This window comes from Trachypithecus francoisi, unplaced genomic scaffold, assembly GCF_009764315.1.
Source record: "Trachypithecus francoisi isolate TF-2019V2 unplaced genomic scaffold, Tfra_2.0 Lachesis_group11, whole genome shotgun sequence".
Taxonomy (NCBI): Eukaryota; Metazoa; Chordata; class Mammalia; order Primates; family Cercopithecidae; genus Trachypithecus; species Trachypithecus francoisi.
Window position 1 is genome coordinate 39,115,151 of NW_022681456.1, and position 23,471 is coordinate 39,138,621.

At 45.0% G+C, this 23,471-nt stretch overlaps 2 protein-coding genes across 4 annotated transcripts in view; one reads left to right on the forward strand and one right to left on the reverse strand.

The window, feature by feature from the left end:
- Nucleotides 1–14,153, forward strand: part of CEP83 (centrosomal protein 83) — a 185,531-nt gene extending 171,378 nt beyond the window's left edge. The window contains exon 19 of one of the 2 annotated variants that reach the window (XR_004439673.1): nucleotides 13,195–14,153. The gene's annotated coding sequence lies outside the window, so the exon portion shown is untranslated. The remainder of the gene's footprint in view (nucleotides 1–13,194) is intronic. The other variant, XM_033221053.1, reaches the window with a different exon arrangement.
- PLXNC1 (plexin C1) overlaps nucleotides 1–23,471 on the reverse strand; it is a 161,656-nt gene that overhangs the window by 31,868 nt on the left and 106,317 nt on the right. For both annotated transcript variants that reach the window (XM_033221042.1, XM_033221044.1), the window contains exons 16-21: nucleotides 21,687–21,788; nucleotides 21,279–21,382; nucleotides 17,407–17,445; nucleotides 17,052–17,176; nucleotides 15,139–15,337; nucleotides 10,752–10,898 (exon numbers count right to left, since the gene is read on the reverse strand). In XM_033221042.1, coding sequence (XP_033076933.1) covers nucleotides 10,752–10,898; nucleotides 15,139–15,337; nucleotides 17,052–17,176; nucleotides 17,407–17,445; nucleotides 21,279–21,382; nucleotides 21,687–21,788 — 716 coding nt within the window. The remainder of the gene's footprint in view (nucleotides 1–10,751; nucleotides 10,899–15,138; nucleotides 15,338–17,051; nucleotides 17,177–17,406; nucleotides 17,446–21,278; nucleotides 21,383–21,686; nucleotides 21,789–23,471) is intronic.

The window sequence follows — 23,471 nt, forward strand, 5'->3', positions numbered from 1 at the left end:
AACCCTTACTGGATGTAAAATAATGTAAATCTGCCACTGCCTCCATAGCTAGATGGGTGGAAAAGAGATAAAATGGCATTTTACAGAGTCCACAGGGAATTCTGAGAGTAAATTCAGACACAAATTGATTTGTGTTCATTTTTTATGCTGCTAACACTTAGTGCTCAAACAGCAGTTTCCTAAGGCGCAAGTACAGTCAAGGCCCTTGGCGTCGGCCTCTTAACACCTCCACCCCCAGGCTGGGAAAGCGCACGTGGGCCTCTGCTCTGTGATGGGGAGCAGATGCCTGTGCCATGTCAGACAGCGTGACATCACAGCGTCTGCCCTCAGCCACCGTACCCCATCGGGAGATACCTCGATGGAAGTGCCATCTCTCCAGCTCCCACACTCCCACCAAAGCCCATTTAACCAGCATGTTCTCCTGCCCTATTTGGTATTAGGGCTGGGATGTCAGAGAGACGTTATGACATGGTCCTTGTTCTCAGCTAATTCGCAATAAATTTCAGAGACAAAAGCATCATCTGTGGGGCAACAGTCACCCATCAGTGACTATCACCCTCAGCAAGTGTCCACAGACGACTCTGAGTAGGGAGGACAGCAGGGGTCAGGGCCCTGAGTTCCAGGCCCAGCACCAGAACACCTGGACCCTCCCATTCTCTGCTGCTCACCAGCTGAGGGAATGCAGGGAAGTCGTCTAACTTCGCTGAGCCTTAAAATCCTCATTGTTCCTATCTCAAAGGAGTGACAGGATCACTAAATAATGACATATAATAATAGCAAATTAAGGAGTGCTTTATAGGTGCCAGACACTGTTTTAAATGACGTGTATATATTTGTATATATAAATCTCAGGAACAACCCTGTGAGGTAGATTCTTTTACTCATCCCCTTGTGGCAGATGAGAAACTGAGGCACAGAGAAGTTAAATGGCACAAGGTCATCCAGCAAGAAAATGGTAGAACTGGGTACTCTAGCTTCGTGTTCTTAAATACTTAGTGATCCTGCCTTTTGAAGTACAAGAAATGTTTTGTAAAGTAAGCATGGTCCAAATCCATGGGATGGCATAATACCCAGAAAATACCCATGAAAGGCTAAAGAGCTGTGATATGTACACTGGTCCCTTCCCCAGAAATCTGCCCTCTGTTTAGAGGAACCGCCCTGCCTCTATTTCCTTGGCAGGAAAGCATCAGTAAGCTGCGGCGGCAGATCCGGTTTGTTGTCCAACCAACAGCCATCCCTCCTCTGCTAACAAAGTCCAGGTCTGCACGGCGGTGGGTCCAGCCTGGATTGGGAGGCATGATTGGCAGCAACTCCCTTCTCTTTCACCAGAGCTGGTCATGTAACCCAGCTCTGGCCAACACGTAAAAGCAAGGGTTTTCTCTCTTTTTTAATAGACAGGGTCTCACTCTGTTGCCCAGGCTGAAGCACAGTGGTGTGATCATGGCTTACCACAGCCTCAACCTCCCAGGCTCAAGCAATCCTCCCACCTTAGCCTTCCACGTAGCAGAGACTACTTGACTAATTTTTAATTTTTTTTTTTATTTTAGAGACAGGGTTTTGCTGCGTTGCCCAGGCTAGTCTTGAACTCTTGAGCTCAAGTGATCCTCCCACCTTGGCCTCCCAAAGTGCTGGGATTACAGGTGTGAGCCACCACACCCTGTCAGAAGTCTTCTATACAAACAAAAGGGCGAGTAGTGCTTGAAGCGGTGGCAGCCATCTTGTGACTAGGATGGCAGGCCCAGGAGGCACTGGGAGATAGTGACCCAGAGCTGTGACACCATGGAGTGTATGGACCAGCTTGGAGCTCCTTCCCTCCAGACTTTCTGCTCTAAGAGGCAAGTCATGCTCTTACTATTTCAGGCATCCTTAGTTCAATTTTCTCTTACTTATAGCTGCATGTGCCAAACTGACGGAGCTCATTCTGTGGATGCTGAGGTAGATAGATGCATCTACTGATGCCTGTTTACTTTGCACCTATTGTGTGCAGGGCACTGTAGGTGATACAAATCAGAACCGGTACTCATCCTGCCTGGGAAGTACTAGCAGACTAGTAGAAGAACTGTGGGGCATACACAACAAATTCTAATGCCAGGTAGAATGTGGGAGGTACAGATGGAGCATTTTAGGGATTGAGAGAGATACCTCTTTCAGGTCGGCAGGGGGTTTTCAAACAGAGAAATCAAGGAAGGCTGCATGGAGGAGGCAGCATTCGAATTGGGTCTGCAAAGAGCTGCAGTACATGAGGGAGGCCTCTGGACCATGGAGACACTTGGCTTCCAATCTCTAATTAGACTGGTGAGCAGGAAGCTTCAATCACTCACTCAGGCTATCAGGTCAGGAAGTTTACAGAAAAAAAATCCCACCTTCTTTGGGTGGAAGTAGGGGTGGAGGACATAGGAAGAAAAATATGGCAAAGAAAAAAATATGGTTCTAGGTTTATAATAATAAGGACCAGCACTTATTGAGTGCTTACCATGTACTGGGAATGCAGTTATAGGTTCAGTTAATCCTCACAACTGCTCTATGAAGTAGGTGCCATTATTAGCCTCATTTAATAGATGAGGAAACTGAGATGCAGAGAGATTTAGAAACATGTCCAAAATCATGGAACTGGTGGGAGTCTTATACTGGGGCGTGTCCTGACTCTGAGCTGCAAAGTGAAGAGGCCAGCCAAGGTGATGAGCCTCCCAAGGGCAGTACCCCTCTGCTTGAGGGCCTCAGTCAATGCTCTCCCAGGAGCCTCCCAAGGGCAGTTCCCATCTCCTTGAGGGCCTCAGTCAATGCTCTCCCAAGAGTCAGGCTGGACATAGGCGATCCGGTAGAGGAGGCTTTACCTCCTCACCCTCCTCACAGAACCCACTGAATCTGGAGCACCCTGTGCCTCAGGTGCCACCCAAGGGCATTTTTACAGAGCTCCTGTTCGCCCACAATAAAGGTGACATTTCCTAGCTTCTGTTGCTGCCAGGTGTGGCCAGTGTGCTCCAGATTCAGTGGGCTCAAATGATCCTCCCACCTTAGCCTCCCAAAGTGCTAGGATTACAGGTGTGAGCCACCACACCCCGTCAGAAGTTTTCTGTCCAAACAAAAGGGAGAGTAGTGCTTGGAGCGGTGGCAGCCATCTTGTGACTAGGATGGCAGGGCCAGGAGGCACTGGGAGATGGTGACCCAGAGCTGGCCTCTTGGCTTTGCAGCTCAGAGTCAGAACATGTCCTAGTTATGACTAAGTCCGAGTTATTGACTAAGTCCTGGTCAATGACATTAAGTGGATATGTTATGTGGTACATCCTTAAAAGATGGCTGGTGACCATCTGCCCTCCTTTCTACAGCCCTGCTTACATCTGCTGCCTGGGATGGGAAATGAGGCTGGGGGTGAGCAGACACTTAGAATATGAGGACAAGAGAGGAGCAGTTGCTCTACCAGCCCTGCACTGCCCACCCAGAATGCCACCAGGGAGAGAAATCAGCTTCTCTGTTACTGAAGCCACAGACATCCTGGGTCTCTGTTCCGTACAGCTGAACTGCATCCTGATTGATTTGGGAATGATGCCTATTACCAAGGAGGGTTATGAGAAAGAAAAGGCTATTGGAAAATGTATGGACCAGAAGGCCCAGGGAGAAGGCGAGGCTGGAAGGGCCTGGCCCCTTTGTAGCATGTCAGCCACCAGCCTCTCACAGGTTATCACACTCGCCTCCTGTTCACATCTGCCCAGTAGGATACTGTCTGCCACAGGTTGTAAATGCCCCGTTACATGGGTCGTATGTAACATTTTTAACAAGAATATAAGCACACAGGCACCCAAGAAATGCTTTTCATGATGATGGACTCAGCTAATCAACTCCCCCGCATCCCACATCATCAATAAATAACCAACCAAGAAGAATACTGAGGGGACAGTCCTTTCCGCTTAGCGAAGCTTACAGGAGACAAGAGAAAGCACACCTCAGACAAGGAAAACCGGATGAAAAAAGAATGAGCACCTACTTCATACCAGCAAGATGGCTAGACGCAGTACATGTATTATTTTCTGACCTCACCACAAATATGCGAGGGCAGGTTTTGGTCATTGCCTGTTGACAGAAGAGGAAACAGGTTTCGAGAGGTTGAGAGACTTGCCCAAAGTAAACTGGCTGAGCCCAGATTCAAACCCAAGACTATGAGACTCCAAACCCCACCTCTTCCACACACGGCCTGGGAGCATGTGACTGCATTCCCCTTTCACTACTGCTTTTACCCACCATCCCGCCACATGATTTGGTGGTTTTGGTATTGAGGAGGTAGAGAGGATTAGGCTGCAGGGGGCTGTGGCAGGATGAATTGAGGGCAGGAAACAGGTCTTTTCCCACATGGGAAGATGATCTGGCTACTCACTGTCTCCTCAACCATATTCTTGCCTAATAAAAGCAGAAATGTTGCTGCCTTCTTTCTGTAATACCTAATAATGCCTAGAAAGTAATTGTAAAAGAATTTATTACAAACTGGCAACTTTATCATAAAAGGCCTTGGAGCAATAATTGCTTTCATTAAATAAAACCTATAAAATATATTTCTAATTTTATTTCAGGGCCAAATGAAAGTCAAGAGAAAAGCCTAGTTCTCATACCAACCTGAATTAGAGAGAGAAGAAAAAAGAAAGAAAATCCAGTTTCAGAAGTTCTGTAGAAGCAGCAGGAGGCCAGAGTTAGAAGTACAAGTCTCAAGGAAACTTCTGATCTAAGCTTCTTTCCAAGCCAGAGTCAGCAGCCCTGGGACATTCTTCTGCCTGACATTCCCCTTTGAGCTGCGCTTGCCTGTCCAGCCTCCCCTCTTCACTCTGCTCCCCTTTTCCTTTCCCCACAAAGATTCCATAGCTCACAGCTTCCTGGATCAAGGGATCTGCTACCCTAACAGCAGAGTAGCGGGTGGAGAACAGGGTAAAGAGAGCCTTTTTCCATTTCAAAAAAAAAAGTTAATGGAGATAATTTTCTCAAATTTAGGTTTCTCTCACCAATTTTTCTATACTTGCTAGCATTTGCTAACGTTTTGTCCGTCCTAAAATCAAGTATGAAGAGCTGTCTGATTTAGCCCAAGATGACTGATTTCAGTATTCACAGTATTTGTGGGTGCAGGGTTGGGGGTGGGGTGGGTGTTGTGTGTTGGCAAAGAGCTGCATGAGTTTCGGACTTGTAAATAGTGGCAAGGCCTTTCCATTGCTGTGTCCCCAGAAGGAGAGGAAAGAGGCCAAGCCTGTCTTGGGGTTTGTGGGAGGGAGGATTCTAGTTCTTATTCTCTACTATGTCAAGCTCTAGATTAAAGGCCAGCAAACTTTCTGCAAAGGGCCAGAAAGTATTCAAGGCTTAAAACCCATATGGTCTCTATGGCAACTACTCCACTCTGCATGTAGCAGGAAAGTAGCTATAGACAATAAGGAAATGAATAGGTGTTCCAATAAAACTTTATAAAAATAGGCAGAGGGGCCACATTTGGCCCACAGGCTGTTGTTTGCTGGTCCCTGCTCTAGATAACAGTACCCTCAAATGGAATGCTAATTTTGACAATGGCAACAGACAAATCTGGATAATGCTTTCTATCTCCACCATGACTTGTGATAAAATTTACCATTCTCGGAGGGGTACAAATATAAATATTGATCCTAACAATAACATAATAGCACACATTTGAGCTATAAAGAAGAAAATTAATTACTTTTATGTTAACTAAATTATTTTCTAATTCCAAGATTACAGGCGTGAGAAGAAAGTGTATGAAGAGGAAAGTCATTTAAAGCACCCATTACACGTTAATTTTTCATTTTCCATGGCTTGCCATCAATGAGGAAATGACTTACCTAAAATGACTATAAAAAATGGTTTCACTCTTTGATCAGGAAGCTCAGAACACTAACTATGAAGTTAGTAATGGTTTCAGTATTATTGCAAGTCATAATGGAAATGATTTGCACTATGGTAGAGAGAAAGAGAAAAAGCTCAAGAATTGTTAATTAACTTCACTGTTTCTCCACAAATGGTAGGAGTATTAACAACAAGATTGCTGAAGTGCAAACATCAGGATTTAATGAACAATGGGATGTAATTGAAGTAACAGAATGACTTAATCGGGACAGTGGGTTGTTTAATTACGGGGCTAATGGATCTTCTGCAAGGACAAACTAAATGGAACAGAAGAAGCCAGCACTGGCAGGCAGAGCACTGTTAAAGGAAGTGTACCAGTAAGAAACTCCTGGTAGAGACACCTAGGGCTGTTACATATGAGATATTTCATTAAACGTAATTGTCCCAAAATGGTAACTGCTAGAGAAAGAGACAGACGGGGATAGGCTGGCATAAATCAAACTGGAGGCATTAATATTTCTACAGGCATGTACTTGTGTTTTTTCAAGAATTTCTAATAATCTTGAAAACTTCCTTATAGATTTTTTTTCAGAACGCTGTTTTTCAGGGTGCCAAGATGCTACCTCTCAGATACAGCAGATTGGCAAGCTCGTTTTCTGAGTTTAAGAGTTCAAAAAACCGGCCGGGCTCGGTGGCTCAAGCCTGTAATCCCAGCACTTTGGGAGGCCGAGACGGGCGGATCACGAGGTCAAGAGATCGAGACCATCCTGGCTAACACGGTGAAACCCCGTCTCTAGTAAAAAAATACAAAAAAAAAAAAAAAAAAATACTAGCCGGGCGAGGTGGCGGGCGCCTGTAGTCCCAGCTACTCCGGAGGCTGAGGCAGGAGAATGGTGTAAACCCGGAGGCGGAGCTTGCAGTGAGCTGAGATCCGGACACTGCACTCCAGCCCGGGTGACAGAGTGAGACTCCGTCTCAAAAAAAAAAAAAAAAAGTTCAAAAAACCATTTCACACTTAACTTTGATTACAAGTCAACTTTCTCTTGCTAATTCAGCATGCTTGCTAGGAGTTACTGGTTTTCCTCATCTCCTCCTGAAAGTGAAGCAAACGTCCCTTCTCCCATGTGAAATCCTCAAACTTTCACTAACTCCTCCAAAGTTCCACTCTTGACAAAACGCAAGCGGAGTGAGTCTGAGATTCTCCATCAACAAAATCAAACATGTTCAAAATTTTGCAAAGGTGAAAAAAACCCAGCAGAGCAATAGGTCTTATTCTCGGCCGGATGCAGTAGCTCACACCTGTAATCCCAGCACTTTGGGAGGACAAGGCAGGTAGATCACTTGAGGCCAGGAGTTCCAGATCAGGCTAGCCAACATGGCGAAAACCAGTTTCTACTAAAAATACAAGCATTACCCCGGCACGGTGGCAGGTGCCTATAATCCCAGGTACTTGGGAGGCTGAGGCAGGAGAATCGCTTGAACCCAGGAGGCGGAGGTTGCAGTGAGCCGAGACTGCGCCACTGCACTCCAGCCTGCGCTACAGAGTGATACTCCGTCTAAAAAAAACAAAAAAATTGGTCTCATTCTCTTCCGGCTGTCCAACCTGAATTCCTAGATATTAAGGAAAGACTAAAGTCCTGTGTGTACACAGCCCTACCCCTGGTGCTGACATTAGGGAAGATGCAGATATCAGGGCATTCTGTCTCATTGTTGCCTCATTAAACACCAGCCTGGGGTGCCTTGATAGAGAAGGATGGTTTCTTATGGTCCTGAAGGAAGCATGGCTCTAGGGGACTTGGCTTGGATTTTTGGCAAGACAGAGGAATTTTCTTCTCAATATGCAAGAACAGAGAATTACTTCCCAGGGCCCATTTGTTAGTATCATGATTTCGTGTATAAGAAATTGGCAAGATGCCTTTATGTTCTAGGAAACCCCCATACCTCAGGGAGAACATGCTCATCTGAGAGGTGTGAAAGCTAACTTTTAGGTTGCTATATGAGGTGCTGCGCTTCTGAGCATTTAGCTGAACACGAGTTTGGGAGCCTTTTTTCCAAACGTGTCCCTGCCTTGGCACCAGGTTGTCATTTCAAGTGGTTCATGAGGACGCTCTTGATTTCTGACTTCCCTTTCCTTGAAAGAATCTGCCCCCAACCTCCCACCTCCCTAGCACACATGGACACACAGAATCAGTTTGTTCACCACACCTTGGTTTTCAATGACATAAACCACCTCAGGCAAATTTGGGAAATCAAGTCCTAAAACAGCTGGGTGTACATGCTTGGGAGGGGCAGGTGGGGGAAGTGAAAAAGAGGGGGAGGAGGGAAGGGAGGAAGAAAGAAAATTAGAAATATGGTGGTTCAGGCTGGGGGAAATGCCTGAAAGGAAATGAAAAACTTAAATTTTTATATTGACCTTCTGCTAACAGTTTGTCACACAAGCACAGACGGATCATGTGCCTTCTCTGTAGCTTCTGGTACAACCGCCCACCATGAAAGGGGGGCTGGGCCAGGCCCCATAAGAGGTACTAACCATTTTTAACGGCAAGGCCCCTAAAAACAAGTGGCCCATTCCTTTTTCAAGGCTCAACTCTATGTACCGGCAAATCTGAATTTGAAAAGGAAGATTTATGTGGATTTCTGAAATCGTGATTTTCCATTACCCTTTTCCCCAGGGGCTATAAAGAAAAATTTCAAGAGTCGACATGAATTTCTTCAGCATCAAGTAACATTTTGATGATGAGTTGAGTGTTAACAAATCAGAAACACATGATTTTAATTGACTGTGAAATAAATAATGTTTCAAAATGAAAGGGAGAAAACACGTTCAGATGTAAAGCATTAAAAAGGCTTCAAAACCTCAAAAGTTGCCTCAGGCATCTGACTTCTTCCTGATTCCAACCCCGTCTTCTCCTTTCCTGTCCTTCCTGTTTGGGTCCAATAGTATCTTGAGACTGAAATACTGGAGGATTCCCCTGACTGTATTCATTTGCAAATATTTCTCTTTGGGGATCTTTGGGGCTTCTAAAATGTCTTAAAGTAAAAGCACAAACATCTTCCAGGTTGGGAATAACAAGCCCAGGATCAGTGAAAAGTGAGTCAACAGGCCCTGTGCAAAGTTTATCTCTTGTTCTCCAAGATACCCAGTGGTGTCCAGGCTGAACACACATCAGAGTTATCTGGAAGGTTTGCAAAATATATCCATGCCTGGGCTCCCTCCCCAGAGATTCTGATTCAGTCAGTCCTGAGGGAAAGCCCGGGCACTGGTATATTTGGACCTGCAGTTTAAACAAGGGTTCAATGAGATCTGGATCAAATGGAATAAAGTTTTAGGTAGCACTCATGTGCCAGGCAATGTTCTAAGTGCTTTTTATAATACTGACTCTTAATCCTCAAAACACCTCATGAGATGGGTAGGAACCATGACCATCATTTCCATTTCACATGTGAGGAGAATGAGGCACAGAGAAGTTTAGAAACTTGCCCAACATTACACAGCTAACCAGCGGCAGAGGCAGGATTCCAACCTGTCTGGCCCCAGAGTCCACACTGTTAACCACTCTACCAATAGTTGTCAAGCAGCATCTGCAGCGTCAGGAAGCTGGTTAGAGAAGTGAATTCTTGGGCCATAGCCTAGATTTACTGCATCAGAAACTCCAGCATGCTGCCTAGCGACTGGTGTTAGTGAGTTTTTTGGGAGATTCTGCTAGTTGCTCAAGTTTGAGAACCACTGCAGCCCACTCTCCGGCCTCTCAGATGCGGATGGGTATATTAACACAATTCAGAACGCTGAGAAGTGTTGACTTTCAGCTCAGCTTCCCGCTCTCAGATGGCAGTCGTGCATGGCGCCATCTTCAATGGAGGGGTGAGCCGCATCTGGCAGTGGCAGAAAACTTGAAACAGCTGACCTACGGACTATTCTCCCACCAGAGGACATACCATAACACAGTCCGCGGCAAAGTGGTGCCTTCTCCAATTAGGGAATGAATTCTTCCCGGATGACACTGCAGTCCCCACTATCCAGAGCGAAGCCACAGGAGACTCAGCTCTCTTAATGAGCAATTCCCAAACCCCACTGTAATCTTTTCCTCCTCCACTAACGAGATCGTGAAGAAGCCCAGAATCTTCATAAAGCTAAAGATCAAACCAAAACACAGCAGTCTCCTCTCCAAGTCTCTATTAACAGAAAAGCATAGAAAATTCCTAATTCTGAAGTTCCTTTCCCTGCTTGGCTCCCTCTCTGAAATTCCCGAATGTGCCCCAAATTGGGCTTTTTTTCTTTAGGAAGGGCATGGAGTGGGTGCGGAGAGGATGAATTAAAAAGAAGTTCTCAAACGGGTGAAACCCTCCAGCAGCTAGGCAATCATCTTCCTGTAGTGATTTACAGCGTTCCTCTAAAAATATCTATGAGATCACAGTACATTAAGTGCATGACACCAAACATTTGTAACTAATCCATGAAAATAAAGTAAGGGCGTCACGTTGTATGGGGAACGCAGTGGAATTTGTCTTGTGTTATCGTTCTAAAATAAGACGGCCTCAATTTGGTTGAAATATATCTCCACACATTGTCTTCCCAGAGCACAGCCATTTGAGAAATTCTGATTGCAATTATAAGTGCTGAATAGGGAGTACTTTGCATTTCCTTTGACGACACTGAAAGCTATAAGCAATCCTGATATTAAAATCTTTGGAAATTGATGAGTACCCCAGGCATCATTACAATACTTTCTCCCCCAATCTCAGTAATTAAAATCTATTATGTGAACGCATGTTAATATTTTTATCAACTGTTTTTAATTAACTAAACACACAGGGCCTCCCGCAGTAGAAATGATACCATTTCAGTGTTGAGCCACCCCCACCCTCTAATTCCCTGCCAGATTTATTTGGGAGTCTGGCTGGGAGCTTTATGGAAAACATACCACAGTACTGAATTCTGGAACCTGCCACAACAGCCAGTCTTCATTAAGTGTGTACAGGGCTTTGCAAGTGATTACATCCACGGGACCCTTGTTAATTTTCTGGTTCAGAGTCGTCACCAGCAAATAGAAGGGCTCTCCAACAGTCTCCTTGGAAAAGACACGAAAGTGACAGTTAGCTTTCTGTGGAATCCACTGTACTTCCAAAGAATTAAAGTTTCTGTTTATGGCAGTAAGGCAGGAGACAGGAGGCAGGGTTTTCTAACACAAAACTCCCAAGAAAATACATGTTGCTCTGCTTGGGCTTGGATGCAAAACTCAGAAAACCGCCTCCTCTCGCCATCGCGAATGCACGTGTGCAAACGCGCACGCCTGCACATTCACAGCAATGTGCAGTACCCACAGTATCCCTTGTTATTTTATGTTTAAACTTACATATGGCAGACTAATGCTCATCAGTGGGTTAATGCCTAGGAACAGTTAGATGTGGAGAGTGTACCTTTGTTTACATTCATATTTAATCGCCTTTTAGCAAGCCAGAAATAAACGACATTTAAAAAAAATGCACAGTTATCCTTAGTAACAAGGATAAATGTAAGAACTTTTATACATTTGCCAAAGACAATGCTTTTTGGTGTTAACAGCACTTCTTGAAGGAAGTGGCCTGCCGTTCAACAGTTTGCAGCCTCATCTCCTCCCCATGGGTCCAGCCCAGCCAGGGCCGTTCCCAGACACACCCTGCACAGTCCCACCTGGACACGTTTTCCGGTGCTGGGTCAGAGGGACTCCATCTTTTTCCCTGAACCAGAGCCAATTCCATTTCCTGTAAGGTTTTTCCCCAAACACTCAGCCCATCCTGATTGGCTCTTTCTTCACATTTAAGCCACACGCATTTTTCCTGTCTGGGGGTGGGACTGCCCCCCCTGCTGCGATGGAAATGGCTCACATTTGCAACCACAGATATCTGTATTCCAAAGGGCTCTGAGCACCTCAAATGGGAGGCTGTGTGTTTTCTTTCCATGGCATCCTCCCAAGGCACATAGCCCTGGGTCAGCTGTAGAGTATTTGCTAAATAACGAACCTTCCGTAATCAATGGACATTAGGCCTCTGTGGTGGAGGAAGAACCGTGGCTAGGAAGTCAAAGTGCCTTAGTGATGATGAAAGGCCAGCCACGTGGCTGGGACTTGAAGCGCCAGTTAACAGAGTCAAGCTTGACAAGCGATACATCCAGCTGGGAAAGGAGGATTCCACTGGGTCTCACCTGCTTTCCCTTGCGCAGGCAAGTTACCTAAGACATCTTAAGTCTCTCAGGATCCCACCCCAACCCTGTCCCTTCCTTTATACTTGCTGCAGGAATATCTGCCCTCCCCAGTCCTCGGGCTTCCTCTTGCCACCTCCTGCCACCCTGCAGCTCCCTTTCGGCTTCTGTCCCCGCTGTGATACATCCTTAAGTTTCCTCTTCAGTGCAGGGCAGAAGTGGAAGTTCAGAAATTTCCAAGGTAGGGAGGGCAGCAGGACGAGTGCATGACATTTAACTCTCATGAGAAACTTCCTTTATTTAGTGGTTTACAACCTCAACCCTCTCTTCTCTTTCCCTCCACCGCCCACCCCCCACCCCAAGTAATGCCCTGACCACAAAACTAGAACCTCTTTTAAACCTCCAGCACAGATCAGAAGGGAGGCTGAGAACCTTGGACAGGGGCTGCGTACTCCCGCAGGGGTTGGAGTCAGGGGGCCAGATGGGCTCTCGGGGGCTGTGTGAAGGGGTAGCTCTCGACTCAGGAGGCCTGTGGTCAGGAATTCTCCAGAACTTTCTGGAGGGTAGCTAGCCCGAGCTAAGTAACATCTGGCCCTACACTCTGCCCATGCTCCTGGGTCTAACCCTGGCTAATCACCAGAATCCCTTGGGGGCTCTTAGGAATTCAGATGCCTGGGCCCCACTCAACCTACACAGCTGCCATCTCTCTGAGGAATGAGGCCTGGGTATCTGTAGTTTTCATACCTTCCCCGGGGCCAGGGGCCAGGGGCGGGGCGGGAGACGGGGGTGGAGGAGGATTCTGATGTGTGGCCGATGTGGGGAATCACAGGGCCATGAGGTTTGTCACCACTGAACACAACTTTTAGGCAAGTCACAGCCGCTGCGTACATGATTCCCCTCCCCCAGGGGCCAGGCTTCGACATTTTAACAGACCAGGGCAGATTCCATCGTTTCAGTGCACAGAGGGGTGGCTAAGAGCTCTGGGACCCTGGCACTGTCCCACAGTAGCAGTGAGATCTGGGAAGAGTCACAGCTCTTCTGTGTGTTCCAGTTCCCCCACATGCAAAATGGTCATGAAGACACTCAGCTCACAGGGCCGTTAAGGAGATGAAATGAGAAAAGGTAGATAAAACTCTTAGCATACTGTCTGGCACATTCAATAAATGGCATTATTATTTTACCCCCAGAGCCCTGGTGTCTTGGAAGGGGAAGTTACCTGGCGGTCACGGAGCTACTGTCACCCACTAAACGTCTGTGGGGTAGGACAGGAGGACTAGGGCCGTCGGTGTCCCAGACCCTCTTGAGCACCTGGTGGAGGGACATCAGACCCCTGCACCAGCTGGAATTATTCCACTGAAAGTGAAAGTATCGCCGACTGGCTGGATGCCACTTCCTCCTGGTGAGCCGAGCCGCCCCCTCACCACCCAGAGTGCTCGAGATGCTCTTGAATCAGCACTGTGAAATCTTGACCCAGAATGCTTTGCTCAAGGAGGCCGTTTGGGCTCGCAGCCCAGATTTTCTGAACATCTCACCCCTCTAATGCCCAAGAGCAGCCCTTCAAAACTCAGAGTTAAGAATCACAAGATCCAGTAGAAAGAGCTGGAAAGGGATTTAAAGGTAACGCCCACACACGCCCGTCATCTGGTGGATTGAAAACAGATGCCCAGATGGAACGAGCCATGCCTAGGGACACACAGCTGACTGGGGCTGAGAGGATTCCAGAGCCCAGACCTATTGCTTCTAACCAAGACCCCTAGTCTGGTGCTCTCTCTGCTACCTCAGGGGCTTGCAAAAATCATGGATTGCTGGGCTCCACTTCCGGAGCTTCTGATCCAGTGAGACCGTGGTGGGGCAGGAGTTGGCCTTTGAAGACCAAGACCAGGGAACTGGGTGAGAGTCCTGGTGCCTCCATCTAGCAGCTGTTGCGGCTAAAGCAAAGACAGTGGGAAACAAAAAATATTCGTCCCAGAAATAACTGGCTCAACATCTCCCCAAAGCCTCTGATTATTTATACCAAGTAAACAGAAAAGAAGGCAGATTTCATTAATCTTAATAAATGGGTATTGCCTTAGGGAGAGGAAGGGGTTGGTGAGAAATAAAAAAATGTTGTGCATCTACTTGTAAGATTGCATTAAACATTAAACTAAACACAGTCTATTTAAAGCACTGCTGTTGGATCTAAACTTAAGTAGCACTGTTAAAACCTGTGGCATAGCAGTGTATCTTATTCAAAGTTTAATTAGATTTCCAAACTAGCTACAAATACACAATTATGCAGTTTTGCTGGAATCTGGATGGCTGGTAAAATTAAAGGATAAGAATCTTCTGTACCAGGGGCCTCGGAGGGCTGGGTGAAGATCGAGTTCAACAGGACACCTTTATTTTCACATTAATATTTTATAATAGTAATGGCCAACATTTCTGGAGGCTTCCTTAGTGCTAAGCAATTGCATGTTTTCTCATCTGCACTTCAAAACAGTCTAAAATCTTCTTCCAATTCTCTAGATTATGAAACCAAGTAAGTGGTGAAGTCTAGATTCAGATCAAGTAGCGCAGACTCTAGGGCTGACCCTCTTCACTGCTGGAATCTATAGAAAGTTTGCATTTGAAAAGATTTTAAAGTTCAATTAGATTACAACCACATGCACACAGTCACCACAAGGAAGCAAACTCCAGGGGGAGGCAGATCTTTGGAGAGCTGCCTTAATGCGGAATGACTGGTAGGAATTGACTGCAATTAGCTTACAGTGTATCGGTAGGTAATGGGTATTTCTACAATGCTTCACAGGGCCTGTACAGTTTGTTCTCTTTGGTGTTTGAAATATTCCCTTTTCGCAGTACAATTTCTTAAATGCGCTGACTGGGCTCTGGGTGTGAATTGATGTGAGGGGAACTCACTTGAAAAGTCTCACCTGAGGAAATTCTAAATGAATTATATTTGCATAGACCAGTTGCAGCAAAAACAATGTTTACTTTTCCCCTCTCTGTTCTGGGTCAGGACCAAGACGAAACATGGTTAAATGCTGACACCATCAAGCATTCAGGATTTATCCTGGCAAAGGCATCAGAGTCTGCTAAAAATACCTGCCTATTGTCTTACCTCTGACACTGCTGAGGGATGTGACACTTACCCGGAGAAAACCAGAAAGGCAGACAGACATCCAGTTTGTGAGGAGTTTTTCGACCACGGACTCCGTGCGTCTCAGCATGAGTTTAGGCTGCATGTTACTACACTGTTCCATCAAGTCCCTGGTCAGCACCTCCAGGATGCTGGTCAGGTAGACCAGCTTGGTTTGCAGGGCAATGGTTAGGAAAGAGGCGAACAGACACCTGTTGAAAAAGAGAGCTGGGTGAACCATCAGCTGCAGGCCTAGCTGGACGCTGATGGGAGTTTCCATGGAAGCTCACTGGCAGGGCAGGGAGCTGGCTTGTTGGGTTGGGAGCTTTTTTTAATGTTTAGATTCTAACCACTTCTATCTCTAGGACATTTTCTGTGTTTTCAGCATTTAAACTAGAGTGGTAACAAGAAGTGAGTCTTCCAAAGTTTCAGGATGTTTTAAAAATAAAAAATAACACTTCTGCTTTTTTGATTAAGAATTTATGGGCCGGGCATGGTGGTTCATGCCTATAATCCCAGCACTTTGGGAGTCCAAAGCAGGCAGATCACCTGAAGTCAGGAGTTCGAGACCAGCCTGGTCAATGTGGTGAAACCTTGTCTCTACTAAAAATACAAAAATTAGCCAGGCGTGGTGGCATGCTGCTGTGGTCCTAGCTACTGGGGAGGTTGAGGCAGGAGAATTGCTTGAACCCGGAAGGTGAAGGTTGCAGCGAGCCTAGATCGTGCCATTGCATTCCAGCCTGGGCAACAGACCGAGACTCCGTCTTAAGAAAAAAAAAAAAAAAGAATTTATGTGGGTTTTTTGGGGTGTTGGAGTTTTTCAGGGTTACTTGGGGGTGGGAGGGTTGTGTGTGTGTCTTCAAAATAGACTTTGTGTTGGGAGCTGGGGGCAGGAGGCTGAAGCAGCAGGATCGCTTGAAGCCAGGGTCTGAATCCAGCCTAAGCAACATAGTGAAACCCTGTCTCAAATTTTTTTTAAAAGGGGCTAGGCACAGTGGCTTATGCTTGTAATCCTTGCAGAAGGGGGTATCATGTGAGGTCAGGAGTTTGAGACCAGCCTGGGCAATACAGCACTTTTTTTGGATCATGTAGTAGAGATGGGGTCTCTACTACTACAACAACAACATTAGTGGGGTGTGGTGGCATGCACCTGTAGTTCCAGCTACTTGGGAAGGCTGAGGCAGGAGGGTAGCTTGAGCCCAGGAGGATGAGGCTGCAGTGAACTATGATCACACACTTCAGCCTAGGCCACAGAGTGAGATTCCAACTAAAAACATAAAAATTGTGTTGGGGTGGTGTGATCTAAATGGAGATAAGGCTGCATAAACTTCCAATCAAACAGCCTTTGGAAAAGTGCATGTTCTCAAGAGACCACGTTCAGATAGTGGTTTGGAAATAAAATATGGGACTCAGGTTTGATTTCTCTCTCTTTTTTTTTTGTAGAGACAAGGTTTTGCTGTGTTGGTCAGGCTGGTCTTGAACTCCTGGCCTCAGGTGATTGCCTGCCTTGGCCTCCCAAAATGCTGGGATTACAGCCATAAGCCACCATGCCCAGCCTGATTTTCTCTTCTTTTTTTTTTTTTTTTTTTTTTTTTGAGACGGAGTCTGGCTCTCTCTCCCAGGCTGGAGCGCAGTGGCCGGATCTCAGCTCACTGCAAACTCCACCTCCCAGGTTCACGCCATTCTCCTGCCTCAGCCTCCCGAGTAGCTGAGATTACAGGTGCCCGCCACCTCGCCCGGCTAGTTTTTTGTATTTTTTAGTAGAGACGGGGTTTCACCGTGTTCGCCAGGATGGTCTCGATCTCCTGACCTCGTGATCCGCCCGTCTCGGCCTCCCAAAGTGCTGGGATTACAGGCTTGAGCCACCGCGCCTGGCCGATTTTCTCTTCTTAAAGGCTTTTAAAACATCAGAGAATGGACTAATACCTGTCCTTCACAGAAAAGTTCTTCTGCTTTTCAAGGGTGTGGATGACAGTAACAAGAAAGCTTTTATTACAGATTAGGGCATCCAAAGCTGTGAGACTTTCATTCTTGTCATTGGCGTCTCTGTTCTGAAAAACAGAAAAAATATATATAGTATAATACAAAATCATATGTAAGTTTAAGGTTAGAAAGTAGATCCACAATGGGTTTTCCAAGACAATGAACTATTTAATATTGAATTCATGATCCAAAAAAACCACAATAAAAATTCAAAGTAATAATCATGGAGATGATAATGATGATAACACTATGAACATCAGGCAGTCACTGGGCTAAAAATGAAAACGCAGAGACTTACATGCATATCTTCAGTGAAGATGTGGGTGAAGCCACCTGACTGAGAGGAAGGAGATACTTTTATTATTCATAACATCCAAAGGAAATGAAGAGTGTATTTTTGTTATAATACCCAAGTCCGTTTTAATAAAGTAGAGACACTATTTGCTGATCAGAAGCGCCCCTGGGTTTCTGGTGGCTGCATATTCTCTAATACATAATAAATAATTATGCAGCTTTCAAGAAACGCCACTGAATTCCGAAAGCCTCTGAGAAGAATAATTATCATGGCATCAGTCCTAGGTTTGGTAGATGAAGGTATCATCTCACATTTTAGAAGAAGTGATTTAAGAGTTAAAGAAGGGGTCATTGATGAAGATTATGCAAATATCAGACCGCTCTTCAAGCAATTTACCTTCTAAAGATAAAGACTAAATTACGTTGCTAAGTTTTACAAGTCTTACCTAAGTAGCATCTACTGTTTCGGTACACAATGATATTGAAAACGGGGTAGTTGAAAGTCTAGAATCTGGACCAAACTACTTGGGTTCCAGTCCTGGTTTTAATCACATACTGGTCACATGACATGGGATGTGTTACCTAACCTCTCTGTGTCTGACTTGCCTCATCTCTGAAACGGGGACAATAATGGTTCCCACTAGAGATTTAGTGTGAAACTAAAATGTGTGCAGAGTAAGTGCCTTGTGTCAGTTATCATTACTGGTTTTATTCCTAATTTATAGCAAACTACACCACAATGCTATTACCCCACTGGTTTCTAAATGCTAGGTAGCTCTGGAATATAAACTTTAAAATTTGAGGGTTTGTAGTGTATCATAAATCTTATTAAAAATTAAAGGTTAAACTGTAAAAGTATGTTAAGCAATACTTTGAGTCCACAGAATAAGACTCTAAACTCAAAACATTCAGGGTTTTCTTCTTTTTTGATAATAGAAACATTGAGCTAATTTTATATCTTGTGAAGTAAATTTCTTCTGTAGAGAATTTTGCTTCATAGTTTCAAATTTGCTAGCCCAAACAAAAGACCTAAAACTCTTTTCGCCATATCCTCCCCTAGTTAAAAGCAAAAAAGTCCCAAAAAACAAACCGAAAAAACCCCTAGACCCTAGGTTTGCATTTTCTAGTTCTTCATATTTTTCTGCTGAACCAACTTCATGTAAATGGACAGGAGAAACAGGTTGATTCTTAATCATAAATACGGAAGTGCCACCCTGGCTCTCTGTGTGTTTTTGTTTCTTTGTTTTGAGACGGAGTCTCGCTCTGTCACCCAGGCTGGAGTGCAGTGGCGCGGTCTCAGCTCACGGCAAGCTCCGCCTCCCGGGTTCACACCATTCTCCTGCCTCAGCCTCCCGAGAAGCTGGGACTACAGGCGCCCGCCACCACGCCTGGCTAATTTTTTTGTATTTTTTAGTAGAGACGGGGTTTCACCGTGTTAGCCAGGATGGTCTCCATCTCGGGTTCAAGCAGTTCTCTGCCTCAGCCTCCCGAGTAGCTGGCATTACAGGTGTGCACCACCATCCCTGGCTAATTTTGTATTTTTAGTAGAGACGGGGTTTCACAATGTTGGCCAGGCTGGTCCCTAACTCCTGACCTCAAGTGATCCACCCGCCTCGACCTCCCAAAGTGCTGGGATTACAGGCGTGAGCCACCAGGCCCGGACCCGTGGCTCTCTGTGTTTTAAGGCTGTTTCCTCCTTTCGTTCAAATCTCCCTTTTCTTCAGCTTAGATCCTCTGCCTACCCTTATTTCTTCTCCTATTTTGTGCAAAGCAAAGAAGAGTCAATATAATAAAAAGCAAGGCTTTCAAAGCCAAAACCAACAGGCAGAGCAAAGAACCCTGGCCTCCTCTGAGAACCTACAATCTCCTCTGGATTTTGTCTGTTGCTTTTTTGTAGGTGCTGAACACCCAAATCCTCCCCCCGCCCTGTCCCGGCAGCCCCCAACCTCCAGGCCTAGAGGATTTGGCTTCTGATCAATCCGTAAAGAGCCTGATTAATACCAGGACTTATCTACAGCCTGGAATGCATTTCAAGTAGCATTGTCTTCTTATGATGTCTTTCCCTGTTCTATCTTTTCTTAATTATTATGAATTCAATTTTGACTTAGGTCTTCTTGAAAGGGTTCTGACAAATTTATGCATGTTTTTCCCTGGGTTCTCTCCTTTAAACAACTTCTGACTTCAATTTTTATGGCTTTCCCAGTTGTTTTTCAAGATTATACATAACACTGAGTTAAATCAGTTTGGCTCCTTTGCAACTATCTCTCTTCTCCTAAAATAAGGTAGCATTGTTCCTGGGATCTTTTTTTTTTTTTTTGGAAACATTCAACTTGCAACAGTGTTCCTTTACATTCATTACTCTATCTTGTTCTTGATTACCAAATTTAGAAGATAAGAACATTTCTTTTTTCAGGCCACAGATTACTCTATTCAGCACTCAAGGGCAATCATTAACTGTAAAAGCCCACACAGCATTCATGTTGATAGTCAAAAATCTCCGTTATTTTATTGCTTTTAAATTCTTAATGGGGATCTCAGATAGCTCAGAAATGGGACTCGCGATGCAACCTTTGCAGAGGCCCCACACAGTCATCCTGATTCGGGGAATCGAATTCCCCTCCCCAGGCGGTGTTCTGCCATAGAAATGGATGAGGTGGCAAATGGCAGATCTCAGTGCCTCGTTACTCTTGGAGGATAAGTTAAGGGAAACAAACTTCACCAGCACAAAAAGCTGAAGTCTTATTTACAGCCTTCTTGATTTATAACACGAAGGCTGGGACCAAAAAATACGGCAGGTGTTTTATGGAGGCATTCCAACCTCCAGACCCCGCATTACATATCACGGTGTCCTCTTCTAGAATTATAGAGAAACTGGAAATTGCTTACTGCATGTCTCTGAGTTTCTGAACTCTAGGCTTCTGGCCAACTGTTTTGGAGAAGCTTCTGGTAAGGTGATACAAACTCTCCTTTGGCCTGGAGAGGTATCAGCCGTTGCTTAGAAGTCTAGATTGAAATGTGATCATTGGTATTGATGTGTTTAAGAGGTTGGGCCTCTATGTGGTCATCGGACCGCAAAAAAGAAGGGCAAGATGGTGGAGCTGGGTGGTATCAGGACGTGGCGGTGATGATACGCAGGATGAGTGTACCTCGCCAAAGACTTGGGAGGGTAAATGGAGAAGGCTGAGTGAGTGGGTGAGAAAATGGAGGCGTGAGAACATAGGTAAGACCAGCAACCCAAAGGGTTAGGTAGACAACTCCTCAGAGCCCTAGAACAAATGAATTAATCAGTTCGTGCATCTATGTCTACTAAATGAGGATGATACAAACTGATCAGCTAAAGAAAAACTACTGAAGAAAACCATAAGAACTCTACATGGCTAAAAATGCCTGTTTTCAACTCCATTTCCACCCATGTCTACTTTCCTCCCTTTTGACCGGTAGTATTTTTCCTTTCCAATTGAGAAGTAATAGTGAATAATCTAGTTGCTGCAATGTAAGTCATGCAGATAAACACAACAAATTGGCTAGCTCACAATTCATTGATTTTTAAATAAACTAGCTCACTTCCCAGCTACACGTTCAGTTCTACACTGGGAGTAAAAGAAAGCAAAAATCATCACTCTGAGCTTCTGTCCCTCCTAGCTTTTTGTTACTGGGCAAAGAATAATCACCAGTGACCCATCACTGTTTTATACCCTAATCAATGCAATTAATAATTACCCTCCTCCCTGCTCTGCTCAAACTTAAGCCATTATTTTGTACCAAGCACATTATCTATAGCTGCCTTGGAAGCAAACACTTGTTTTGACAACAGCAACAAGCACCTTCATTATTATTCAAGACTCAACCTTCGGAATATGATCAATGCTCTTTTACCTCAGGGAAGAAAGTTCTCAGAGCAAAATGTTTGTAGTCAAGGAAGGGAACAGTTCCAAAACTATCAACCACATCCAATTTATCCATCTGCAGCTCAGCAAAGCCTGCAAAACAGAATCCCAAGAGCAATATTTTAATTCAACAAACAATGGATAAGATCTTCTGCTGTTTTGTCTAACACAGGGTATGACCTTGGTTTTCATTAAAGAAGAAACAATAGATAATGACTTGGTTGGCTGCAGAGAAGAGCTGAAATAAAACACAAAGCCAGGTCCAGGCCCTGCTGTTCCATTGTCTTCTATTATACAAACAGTTCTCATTACTGTGGCCATCTCCATGTAAGGGTGAAAAAATAAAAATATAAATATAAAAGGCTTGTTTTTCTACAAATACAATTTTGGAGCCTACCGTCACGTATCTCTTTCCGGAGCTCGCTTTCCAGCAACTCTAGCTGTTGACTCTGTTTGCGACTCAGCTCCTTCGATTTGTGCCTGGTCACCCCCACGGCCGCTAAGAGACAGAGATGCTACATCAGAGGGACATGTTCACTCAAAAACCAAAAATGAAAACAAATAGCAACCTTTACAGTTCTTAAAAACAAATGACAAAAAAACCAGATAGGGACAGAGAGCAAGAGCTAGAATGAAACTAGAAAATAGCATTAAAGAGCTGGATCTTATAAAAAAGAAAATTTCCCAGTGAGGGGTCACTCTGAAGAGGAAGATGCTGAAATACAACAGAAAAAACCCAAAACCTTACTCATTTTACAAGTGAAAGCTAAATCAAATAACCTTCACTTGTAACCAGAGATCCCAGTTGGCTGAAATGTAATGGAACAAGCCAAGTTTCCCCACAGCTGCAGCCACTTGCATTGTTCCATTATTTTTGAATGTTTGTAAGCACCCCTGGAGAAATCAAGTTTTGCTGCAAATGCAGAAAGGAACCGCAGATCCACAGTTGGCTACAGGGGCCAAACCTGCATAGAGCTAATGGGGTGACATGATGAGCGAACCACAAGGAACTCCCATACCTCCTTATTGCTTCTAACTGTGCTGCAGAGGCCATAAATCAACCCAGTTCGGTTCTTGGGTTCCTGTCCATGCTCTGTCATTTACTAGCTGTGTGACCTGGGTTAAGTTCCTCAGCATCTCTGTGCCTGGCTGCCTTCTCTGTAAGAGTGCCTATCTCACTGTGATGCCGGGAGGATTATAAGAAGTAACTCACAAAAAGCATTAAGAATGTATTATTTTAAAAGTATAGGTATTCAACAATCAACCATCATTCTAGGAAGCTTCCCCTCACTTATACAAATTACAGCCAGGTGCAGTGGCTCACGTCTGTAATTCCAGCACTTTGAGAGGCTGAGGTGGGAGCATGGCTTGAGGCCAGGGGTTTGAGATCAGCCTGGGCAACAGAGAAAGATATTTTTCTGTCTCTACAAAAAAAAAAAAAAAAAAAAAATAGAACATTAGATGGGTGTGATGGTGCATGCCTGGAGTCCCAGCTACTTGGGAGGCTGAGGTGGGAGGATCGCTTGAGCCCAGGAGGTCAAGGCTGCAGTGAGCCGTGATCGTGTCACTGAACTCAGCCTGGGCAAAAAAGAGAGACCCTTTCTCCAGAAAAAAAAAAAAAAAAAAAAAAAAGGAAGAAATTACATAATAGATGGGCTCTGCTACCAATAATGCTGGAGGAAACAAACACGGCTCTTCACGGGACTACATCATAAAGTCAACAGTCTTAATAACATGCATTGTGCGTGTCTAAGAAAGGGTGGAGTATGTAGTGATTCCCAAACTTACTTGACCATGGAACCTCCTTTTCCAGGACAGTCACTTGGGACCATTGTTCCTCAGACCTCAGTTTGAGCAACACTGACTCATGCATACAAAGGCTCATGTTTTCTAGCTCCAGAGACTTGCACAGGTATCAGCAACATAACAGGTGCTCCATGAACATCAGGTGAATAGGTGCAGGGATGAATGAGTGAATATGAGTGTATGGAAGTAGACACTGGCCACTGCCTGGACTAGCCATCAGATTTCAGAAAAGCAATACCTATGTTCAATCAAGAAATACAAAGTGTTTTTTTGTTTTTTTTTTTTGAGATGGAGTCTCACTCTGTGGCCAGGCTGGAGTGCAGTGGTGCGATCTCGGCTCACTGCAAGCTCCAGCTCCCAGGTTCAAACGATTTTC